Source organism: Aulonocara sp. 'chitande type north' Nkhata Bay, linkage group LG19, assembly GCF_057382095.1.
Source record: "Aulonocara sp. 'chitande type north' Nkhata Bay isolate Kocher_YH1m ecotype deep benthic linkage group LG19, A_spYH_male_GT1.1, whole genome shotgun sequence".
NCBI classification, from domain to species: domain Eukaryota; kingdom Metazoa; phylum Chordata; class Actinopteri; order Cichliformes; family Cichlidae; genus Aulonocara; species Aulonocara sp. 'chitande type north' Nkhata Bay.
In genome coordinates this window covers 24,823,484-24,834,308 of record NC_141362.1, presented here as the reverse complement: position 1 = coordinate 24,834,308, position 10,825 = coordinate 24,823,484, and the positions used below count along the sequence as shown (strand labels likewise).

The 10,825-nt window shown below is 40.1% G+C and overlaps 1 protein-coding gene across 2 annotated transcripts in view; it reads left to right on the top strand.

The window, feature by feature from the left end:
* Positions 1-1,145: 1,145 nt before the first annotated feature.
* Positions 1,146-10,825, top strand: part of aqr (aquarius intron-binding spliceosomal factor) — a 49,606-nt gene continuing 39,926 nt past the window's right edge. For both annotated transcript variants that reach the window (XM_086274725.1, XM_086274724.1), the window contains exons 1-11: positions 1,146-1,269; positions 1,654-1,750; positions 2,020-2,076; positions 2,483-2,523; positions 2,630-2,665; positions 2,783-2,903; positions 3,033-3,173; positions 4,946-5,014; positions 5,173-5,273; positions 5,363-5,439; positions 9,547-9,611. In XM_086274725.1, the coding sequence (XP_086130851.1) occupies positions 1,667-1,750; positions 2,020-2,076; positions 2,483-2,523; positions 2,630-2,665; positions 2,783-2,903; positions 3,033-3,173; positions 4,946-5,014; positions 5,173-5,273; positions 5,363-5,439; positions 9,547-9,611 (792 nt within the window). In that variant the 5' untranslated portion in view covers positions 1,146-1,269; positions 1,654-1,666. The remainder of the gene's footprint in view (positions 1,270-1,653; positions 1,751-2,019; positions 2,077-2,482; positions 2,524-2,629; positions 2,666-2,782; positions 2,904-3,032; positions 3,174-4,945; positions 5,015-5,172; positions 5,274-5,362; positions 5,440-9,546; positions 9,612-10,825) is intronic.

Sequence of the window (10,825 nt, the reverse complement as noted above, 5' to 3'; positions counted from 1 at the left end):
TTATGCAGAATATGCTCTACAAACTTGGTCACTCATTGTGGGATTAGGTCATACAGGTGTGTTTTATTTAGCAAAATATTCCCACAGAAGGGTAACCTGATACCTCATGAGCAAACATGTAGGCACTGCAACGAAATTCCAAACGGTATCCAAAGTGAAATGAAAAATGCCAGCCTACGTCCAGATAAGTGTATTCAAACATGTATTCATTGTACAGATTTGGATGCCAAATCAAACCAAAGTCACTGTATGCTAGTACTTGTTACAAGTCATTTGCTAATAAAGAGGTAGTTCAGGGCTTGGAGGCCGTGGATGCTGATTGGCTGGCAGATCAAGAGGTAGCCTTGAACGAAGGGTAACGAATCGGGGAAAAAGCAAAGAGAGGCTACATACAATTTTAGCAATTTATTTCCCACTGAACTAGTTGTTGAAGTAGAGAATCAAAAATGCCAGCTCAAGTGTTAAGCATGAGAATAATGACTAAAGGAGTTAGAACTGTTTCAGGTTAGGGTTACTTGGACAGTACTCGTCCTGTGGTTTCAGGTTTTGTTTTTGTGGCAGACAAAAGTATCTGACAACACTTTATTTTGTGTTGTCAGATACAAGGGTTACACACAAGCTGCTTAGTGATGAATTGGTAAATTCAGTGGCTGAGAATCAGATCCAACAAGAAAATGATTGGTGTGCACCACTCAGTGTTTCTGAATGAGACAGGTGCACTGCGAGTTTTCTAAATGAAAAGGATCTTAAGCGGCACATTTGTTCAAATAATATTCAAATGACAGACCATCATTGTGGCATTTGCTTCAAAAAGTTTGTGTCTCTTTCTAAATTCGCAAAGCATTATGCTGTCCACACAGGACAGAGGCCACTTAGGTGTGGCATTTGTGGTCTTCCTTTCCCCCTCCTGCTTGGCAGCACTTTATTCAACATCCTTTGATAAAAAATATCTTCTTTGCGCATGCACATTCACTTGAAAATAGTCTATTTTGTTACGTGTTCCATCCCTTTTTTTAACCAATTATTTTTTCTTGCGTTGTCGCCAAAATAAAAAGCTGATTTAATTTTCCCAGCAGTTTCCATACGCAACAAATACGAAACCAGGGGGAACGGAACGGATTGCAAGCTTTCGTAATTAGGGGACGGTTTGAGGGACGTACCTTTTCAGGAAGTTAGTCGCACACAGCGCGTTTGATTGTGGAGGTACATAACCAGCAGTCCGACGGCAGTTACATTCATGCTGAAATAATAATAATAATAATAAAAAAGGTTAGTGAGCTAAATTCTGGTAACGTTATACCACTGAACTGGAGTTAATATTGAACGATTAACGAGTCAGTTGTGTCTAAATGCTACTAATTAGCTATATCACCTCATTGAGAATGCTAACAGTTACTAATGTCATGTTACTACTTTCTGAACTCGTAACTCTTAATTTGATGTTAATTAAAGTACAGGAAAGTCAGTTAGTTCGTGGTTATGAAACCTCTTAGTTTACTTTTTAACCGAGATTGTGAACTTTCTCAACAGTAAATTACCCTGTATTAGTCCAGCTATCGTATATTTACAAAGGCTCAAGTTGAAAACAGATACTTGTATCAGTCGATACTTTAAAACAAACGATTTCTGCGCTTTTTCTTCTTTTTCTCACAGTCGTCATTTTATTATGGCCACCATGGAGAAAGAAACCCCTGCTAAAAAGGCTGCTACTCCGTCTGTATCCCAGATAAATGCGGAATATGTCACGCAGGTAATCACAGCATTTATTTTCTGCATATGTGGTTCAGTACTGTGTTGTGAAGTTTTTCCATGATGCTGGTATGCTGAAGATAAAAAAAAAAGTGTCCTGATTTTCTTTTGTTGCATTCTTTGTCATGCTAAAAACATAAAGACAGCTTTGCATGGAGATAGGATAGGCCAAATGGCTGTAACTATGGCATATGTTCAATTAACAATTTGTTGCATCTTCCATGTTTATATTTAATACTATGTGTGATTTTTCACATTTCCCCTTTTCAGTTGTCTAACAAATATTGGGCGCCTCATGCAAAGAATAAACTACCTTTTGACCCTAAGGTGAGTTATTTGCGCTTTTGCAATTTAGAGGTGTTGGTATAACTTTTATTAGTGATAACCAGTCACCAGGGCTTTTGGCAAACAGTGTAACATTCAGTGATGAAAATTGCCACAGTTTGTGCTCCATTATAATGCAGTGCTTATAATTTGGATCAAGTTCAAACAAAAATAAAGTAAAGGTTGATATTGGAACTGCTTATTGGCCTAATTGTTATTTTAATCCTTGGTATCAGCCCAGAGTGGGAGCACTGTAAAGATTTGGTCATGTATCTAATAGAGATTGATTTATCATTTATCATATAGTTTCAGATAGTAAGTCAAGTCAGCAAACTACCAAGCGCATGTTTGTTAACGCTAAATTTCTGTGCTTTTATAATGCTTTGAATGTTCTTTGTGGGGGGGTTAGGTGATGGAAGATGTTTACGAGAAGGAGATTCTCAACTCCAAGTAAGTGAATTTTGAACTTTCTTCCCCTATGAAACACTTTTAAAAAAAATATAAAGGACATATTTCACTGTTCATTGTTTTTGAGTTATGCCCATTATATTTTCAGATTTGCCATTAGGAAAATTATGCTGCTTGAATTCAGGTAAGTTATTTTTACTGGATTTTCTTTATGTTATCATTTAAACAATCACTGGAAAAACAGTGATTTGACAACACTACTTGCTACATGGATATTAATTTGTTATTTCTAATATTTCAGCCAATACCTTGAAAACTACCTTTGGGTGAACTACACTCCAGAGGTTTCCAGCAATGCCTACATCATGTCCATTTGTTGCATTGTCAATGAGAAGTTCAGAGAAAATGTTCCAGCCTGGGAGGTAAAAAAAGCAGTAATTTGTTGAAGTTTAGCATAATTATCATTAAATGTTGTCTATATTTGATTGTGTTTGCCACAGCTAATGCAGGAGCTCAGCTTTTTACTTTTTCTATTGTTTGCTGTGTTTCAGGTTTTCAAGAAGGAACCAAGTCATTTTCCATTTTTCTTCAAATGTGTGATGGAAGCCGTTCTGGCAGATGAACAGGCTGGTCTTACTCTGAAGGAACAAACTGTGCTTCTAGTCTTTATGGACCACTGTTTCAACAGTCTGGTGTGTACCACTACACTGATATCTTATAACTAAATATTCAGAGAAGTTAGAGTTATTCTACTACCACAGTGATGTCTGTGTTATTGTGAGTCATCGGTTTATATTTTAAAGACAGTATTTATATATTATAAAATGACATGACTTGTCTATTTAAGCCAGGTTAGTGTCTTAAAATGTAAAGCCAATTACATGATGATTTAAATTAAGACACTTTCTTACACCATAATGGAAGCAATGTCAGCATACACTGAAGAGGTACAAGGTTAAAAAATGTTTGTATATCTCTTGGGAAATAGTTCTACACAACATTTTAATATGGACTTTCTTTACGTCCTAATAGTTTTTAAAAGGTTTTTAAAGAGCCCAGGTGACTATCTCTTGGACTTTCACCGTGATCATAGAATTATGATCACTGACAGGTCAGGTAAACATCACTGATTATCTCTTCATCATGGCACCTGTTAGTGAGAGTGATACGTTAGTGAGCAAGTGAACATTTTGTCCTTATAGTTGATGTGTTAGAAGCAGGAAAATTGGGCAAGCATAAGGATTTTAGCAAGTTTGACAAGGGCCAAATTGTGCTGGCTAGACAACGCTGGCAGAGCATCTCCAAAACTGCAGCTCTTGTGGGATGTTCTCAGTCTGCAGTCGTCAGTATCTATTAAAAGATACAGGGTCATGAGCAGCCAGGGTTCACTGATGCACGTGGGGAGTGAAGGCACCGTGTGGTCTGATCCAACAGTCGAGCTACTGTAGCTGGTTCTGATAGAAACGTGTGAGAATACACAGTCCATCGCAGTTTATTGTGTTTGGGCTCATCAACTGGACAACGGAGCAATGGCATAAGGTGGCCTGGTCTCATGAATCACATTTTCTTTTACATTACATGCATGGCTGGGTGCGTTGCTTACCTAAGGAACACTGGGTACCAGGATGGACTATGGGAAGAAGGCAAGCCAGCAAAGGAAGTGTGATGCTTTGGGCGATGCTCTGTTGGGAAACCTTGGGCTCTGCTATCTGTGTAGATGCTTCTTTGACATGGACCAACTACCCAAGCATTGTTCCAGACCATTTAGGTCCATTCATGAAAACTATGTTCTCTGATGCGTGTGGCCTCTTTCAGCAGGATAATGTGCTCTGTCACAAAGCAAAAATGGTTTAAGAATGGTTTGAGGTGTTGGCTTGGCCTCCATATTCCCTAGATCTCAGTCCAGTTGAGAATCATGTCCAATCCATGGAGGCCCCACCTCATACCCACAGGACCTAAAGAGTCTGTTACTAACATCTTGGTCCAAAATACCACAGCACACCTTCAGGGGTCTAGTGGAGTCCATGCCTCAACAGGTCAGGTCTGTTTTGGCAGCAAAAGGGGTACCAACACAATATTAGGCAGGTGGTCATGATGTTATGCCTGATGTACTGGTACTGGAAAGATAAGTAAGAATTAATGCAATTATCTTTACTGTCCACTAGATGGCAATAATAGACAGGACAAGTCAATTTGGGTGATCTCCATCTGTATCCTCTGCAGTTGCATTAAACCACAGGCAAGCACTGCGGATGTTTCACTTAAAATGTGCTGTGATAGCCTGCTGCCCTTTGATTGTATCCCATAAAGGCCTCTAAATAATTTAGTTGGAGACTCCTACTAGGGATTGAAGTATAATATATTTTTTTAAGTATAATGCACAAAGCATTTTGACAACCCCCACCTCTCACACTTAATCTTCCCTCATTTTTTTTCTTTCTCTCTCTCTGCACTTTCCTCCCAGGAGGTAGATTTGATCAGAGAGCAGGTGCAGCAGCTCATCTCTCTGCCAATGTGGATGTGCCTCTTACCAGTAAGATGTCAAACTATTATCGTAATTAAGAAGCTGTGGTGTTTATTGGCACACCAAGTAATGTTTGATAATTCTAAAGGAATGAATTGCTTCCTTGCTATGAGACTAATCCCTCTTTACACTCATTTGTTACTCATTTGTTTCTGTGATTTTTACAGTCCAGACTCCAGCACGAGCTGAAGAAAGTTCCAAAGCTGCAGAAGTTCTGGAATCTAATCAAAAAGAAATCTGATAAAATGGATGCTGACACAGCTGAGCAGTAATGATATTTGTGTTCAAAGAAATCTATACAGATTTAGAGAATCTGTTTCTAGGTTGTTCTGATTTACTTTCTTCGTGTTTCCTCAGGGCAAAGAAGGAGAGGACCTTCCTCTCGGCTCTCATTAAAAAGTTTCACGGAGTTCTTGCGTCAATTCCACCAACAGGTAAAAAAATGCTTGTATATCTCTTGGGAAATAGCTCTACACAACAATTTAATAAGGACTTTCTTTACGTCCTAATAGTTTTTAGAAGGTTTTTATAGGGTCTAGGTGACTATCTCTTGGACTTTCACCGTAAATAATTGGTCAGATCCATAAATCTCAAAAACATAAATGTGTTTAAGCATTCTCTTTGTAAAATTAACAGATACATCTGTGTGCATGGCCCTCTTTTATAAAGCTTAGTCATAGTAAGATTGTACTCACATGCACAAGCTTTATTTCCACTCTGGTATTTATCCATAAATATACACTCCTTTACTTAATCATTTGCATAATTAAATGCTGTTTGCACCTCGAGCTATTAGACACAGCAGTGAATTCCACAGCAAACAGAAGTGCTTTTTCACTGTAAGTGTAACTAAGAGACGGAGATGTTGGAGAAAAAGAAATGTGTTCTGTTTATTGAATCATGGTTTAAAGTAAAACTGCTGATCTGAGAAATGCAAGCCAGATGAAAAAGTGGACTTGATTTGCTATACAAATATGAAAATAGAATAGAATAGAATAGAATTCAACTTTATTGTCATTGCACATGCACAGGTACAGGGCAACGAAATGCAGTTTGCATCCATCCAGAAGTGCTTTAGTGATATAGATATATTACAATATATATTAGCAATAATATAGATATGAGTATATTACAGAAATGGGTCTATTATGGTATGTTATAATGTACACGGTATGAAGTATGTTGTGAATATTCTATAACTATAAGTATGTACAGGCTGTAGTGAGTACAAGCTATGTACAGGATATGAACAGGATATAAATATGAAAAACTATACAGAATATGAAATAAATAACTTTACAGAATCTGGGATATACAGCTATACAGAAATGGGAACTATGCAAGTTGTAAACAGTTGTAGGATTAAAGATTATCGAATGTACAGAATGATTATTTACACAGAGCTATACAGTAGTGCAGTTAAGATAAGTGAGGGTGTAGATAGTTTCTACAGAGGCTATATAAAGTGCTGGTGGTTGTGAGTGGTGGTTCAGTCCATGTTATTATTGTGTTTGAGGGTACAGTTGTCCATTGTGGGTGTGTGTATGTTCAGTCCATGAGTTTAACGTGGGTCAGATGTCAGGAGGCAGAGTTCAGGAGTCTGACAGCTGTGGGGAAGAAGCTGTTCCGGTACCTGGTGGTCTTAGTCCGGAGGCTCCTGTGGCGCCTCCCAGAGGGCAGGAGGGTGAAGAGTCCATGTGATGGGTGACTGGGGTCTTTGATGATTTTCCCAGCCCTTTTCAGACACCGCTTCCTGTAGATGTCTTTTATGGCAGGAAGTGGTGCTCCGGCGATGCGCTGGGCAGTTTTCACGACCCTCTGCAACGCCTTCCGGTCCGAGGCAGAGCAGTTCCCGTACCAGACTGTTATACAGTTGGTCAGGATGCTCTCGATGGTGCAGTGATGGAAGTTCACCAGGATGTCTGAGGACAGGTGGTTCTTCCTCAGAGTCCTCAAGAAGAAGAGGCGCTGGTGAGCCTTCTTGACCAGCTTGGAGCAGTTGGTCGTCCAGGTGAGATCCTCGGAGATGTGGACTCCCAGGAACTTGAAGCTGCTCACACGCTCCACAGCCGTCCCCTTAATGTGGATGGGTGGATGTGGGTCAGCATTCCTCCTGTAGTCCACGATGAGCTCCTTGGTCTTCTCGGTGTTAAGCAGCAGGTTGTTTCTGTCGCACCACTCAGCCAGACGATCCACCTCCTCCCTGTAGGCGGCCTCATCGTTGTCACTGATGAGGCCAATCACCGTGGTGTCATCTGCAAACTTAATGATGGTGTTGGAACCATCAGCAGGTCTGCAGTCGTGGGTGAAGAGGGAGTAGAGAAAAGGGCTCATCACACAGCCTTGTGGTACACCGGTGTTCATTGTGATGGTAGATGAGCAGCGGTTATCCAGCCGGACATGTTGGGGGCGGTTGGTCAGGAAGTCCAGTAACCATTTGCAGATGAGGGAACTGATACCCAGGTCTGTCAGTTTCCTGATGAGTTGTGAGGGGTGGATTGTATTGAATGCTGAACTGAAGTCTATAAACAGCATTCTGGCGTAGGTGTTGTTGTTGTCCAGGTGTGAGAGGACAGAGTGCAGTGCGATGGAGACTGCATCCTCTGTACTCCTGTTCCGGCGGTATGCGAATTGGTGGGGGTCCAGGGTGGGGGGGAGACAGGATTTGAAGTGTGCTAGGACCAGTCGCTCTAAGCACTTAGTGATGATGGGGGTGAGTGCTACTGGGCGGTAATCATTGAGGCAAGATGGGTTGGAGTTTTTGGGTATCGGGACGATGGAGGTGGATTTGAAGCAGGCCGGTACCACAGCGTAGGCCAAGGACAGATTGAATATGTCTGTGAGCACTCCTGCAAGCTCCCCAGAACACGCTCTGAGAACACGCCCGGGGATGAAAAAATTACATTTCTTTATAAATACGAGAACCCCGTGGTACGATATTGTCACAATTCATTACTCATGATATTTTTGTTATTTTTGTTGCAAAATGAAATTGCCAAGCATGCCGACACTGTCACTAAAACCTGCCATAAATGTTGCCAAAGTTGGAGTCGGTCTGCAGTTGAATGGGGGTCAAGTTGTCAGTTGCATGCAGTAACTGGAAAATCACAAATCGCATATCTGTTGCTTTTTGCATCGACATAAATTCCCATTTAACTGTTACTTTTGTGCTTACGAAACCTTTTGTTCTATTAGCAGCATAACCAGAATACAACCAGCTTGCAGCCGGTTGAGCTGAGTTCCCTTGAGTTGTGCTCACTGACAAAAACTCATTAAGACTGGCAGTGTCAAGCTGATTTGTCTACATTTATCAACTAAATAGCAATTATTTGCAAACCTTTGACAATCTAGGACGTGACCAGTGTTGGATGGTTTTTCAGTTGAGCTGATTTAATTAAGTTTGCTAAGCTAACTCAAGATGGTGGTGCATGAGATGAGCCCTTTTGTTTGCTATTAGCAGTGTTTTAATTCATTTAATAAAATATTGAAAATTTGGTGTTAATACAATGTTGCCACAAAGAAAATGCGATTCTATGCTGTATCGGTGCGTGTGAAAAGCAGAAATGGCTAATTTGACACAACATAATGCATTATGTTTTCCAGCTATCCTTTCTTCTCTCTCTTTCTTCTCTCTTGCCTTGATGCAGTTTTTAAGAAGAACAGATGAGATTTTAGTGCTTAAAGGTCAAGGTCATCATGACCTCCAATGCATGAATATGCTGACTATAATGAAATTCCACACAAAAGTCTAATAAGATAAAATGGTCAACTAATGCTTTTTTTATACCCAAAAAGGTCAAAGGTCACTATGACACCGTAATGTTCTGCACAAACACCCTTCTAGTTTTTACAGAATGCCATATCTCAGGAGCAGGAGTGAAATTTGTGAGAATATTTAACATTTGATTAGATACTGGATTGTCTTCATATAATCTCTGTGTGTTATATGAGTCTGGATAGAAATGGATGTAAACTGTTGCCAGTTGCAGCACGCCTATTCTTTCTTTTCGAGTCGTGCAGCTGCCCAAGGAGGATGTGCTCCAGCTGCCACACAGCCAACGGCGCTCACCGCTATGTTGTAATGCAGGCCGACACACAGGCCCCCCACCTGAATGCTAAAAACAGAATGTGTGTATTTGTGTGTTTAGATAGAATCAAACCTGACAGATTAGATCAGAATCTAAAACCCAGTAGGATCCACATCACTCCAATACTTACTGCATGGCTCAACTTCTAAGTGTACACACACACTTACACACCAGCATGCCTAATGAGAGCTGGGGACCCAACATGCTGCTGTGCGAGCCGTGCAGCATCTCGTAGCGAGGCTCACACACTCAGCATGGCACTTTGGCGTTGTCCATATGCGTTTGCTGTCCTCGTGTCCTTGTTGAAAACTACACATCGCCCTCTACAAAGCAACATCTAATATTTCCTGTCTTTTTTGGGTTTGTCTATTCATCATATTTTATCTTTTGCTGTGAATGTGGATTTCCTGAGCCAAAGTTATAACCTGAATTATGCCCTCTTATTTTCCACAGGGCCTGTACCCATGGACCAAGTGCATTACTGCGAGAGATTCATAGAACTCATGATTGATTTGGAGGTAAAGCACAACCTTCTTAATCATACATTTCTCAGCCATGTTAATTTTTTATTTATGTTGAGAGATAATGCATTCATTCTTAGACTTGTTTCTATGGGACTTTCAGTACATGTTTGGGGACATCCAATTCCCTTTTTAGAAAAATGATGTTTGAAGGAACAATTTATTTAAAATATCCTTGTTTTGTTTTGGGGGGATATTTTTGGTTTGTTGGTGTCTTTAAATTTATAACAGATTGCAGATTTGAATTTATTTTCCAATGTCTGTTTTCTGTTCTTAATTTAACTCCCGTGTGCTCGACTGTTGCCTGGAAACTTGAGGAAAAGGTCTTGTAGGTGAGAGATAGTTATTTAAAAGTGTCAGTTTCTTTCGGCTGTGAGCTGCAGCGTTATTAGATGTGAGATCTACAAAAAAAAATGTACTCCACCAAATCTCAATGAAAATCATGGTGTACTATTTGCAGCTGTTTTTTTTTTTCTTCATATTTTGAGGCGGGGGAAGCTTCTCCTGGAGAAAAAGTAAAAACTAAGAAAACTTTATTTAGTTGCCGTAGATGCCATGCAATAGAGTGTATTCAACTGTGGAAATCACGATGCGTTTTTGTCACAGAGTCAGGTTTTTTTTTTTTTGGGGGGGGGTTTTTTAAGGTGATGAAATAGCTTTTAAAGATAAGAAATATTTTTGATGTATCCATTTTTTAAAAGAAATAATGAAGTGACGCAGAACTTCACATAATTATTTAATTCCTGACTAATGAAGGTGGTGTTAAGACACAGTGTCACGTAAGATTTTTACGCCTCCTGACTGGGCAGACCTGCTGTTACTAGTGAGTGAGCACAATGGATGTCATCTGGCCCTCTGCTGACAGGCTGGCCTTGCTGTTTCTGGCAGTGGCTACTAGCTGGCCAGTTGACTGTCCCTAGACTCATCTCCTGTCCTTCAGCACTATCATTGTACAAAGACTCAGTTGCCTGAAATCCATACTTCTACTCTCTGATGACAATATGAAAATGATTGCAGAGAAAAATACACCTATTATCAAGCCAGTTCTGTGTTGACTGTCAGAACCGTGTTGAGATCAGAGATTGCTGTTGCATATAAAGGGTATCTGTTCTTTCTCTCTTTAGGTCTTACTCTTACTCCAGCACATGCTGCCTTGAACATCACTTTTCCATGATTGATATAGATATTTTGTTTGTGTTTTGCCTCACAGT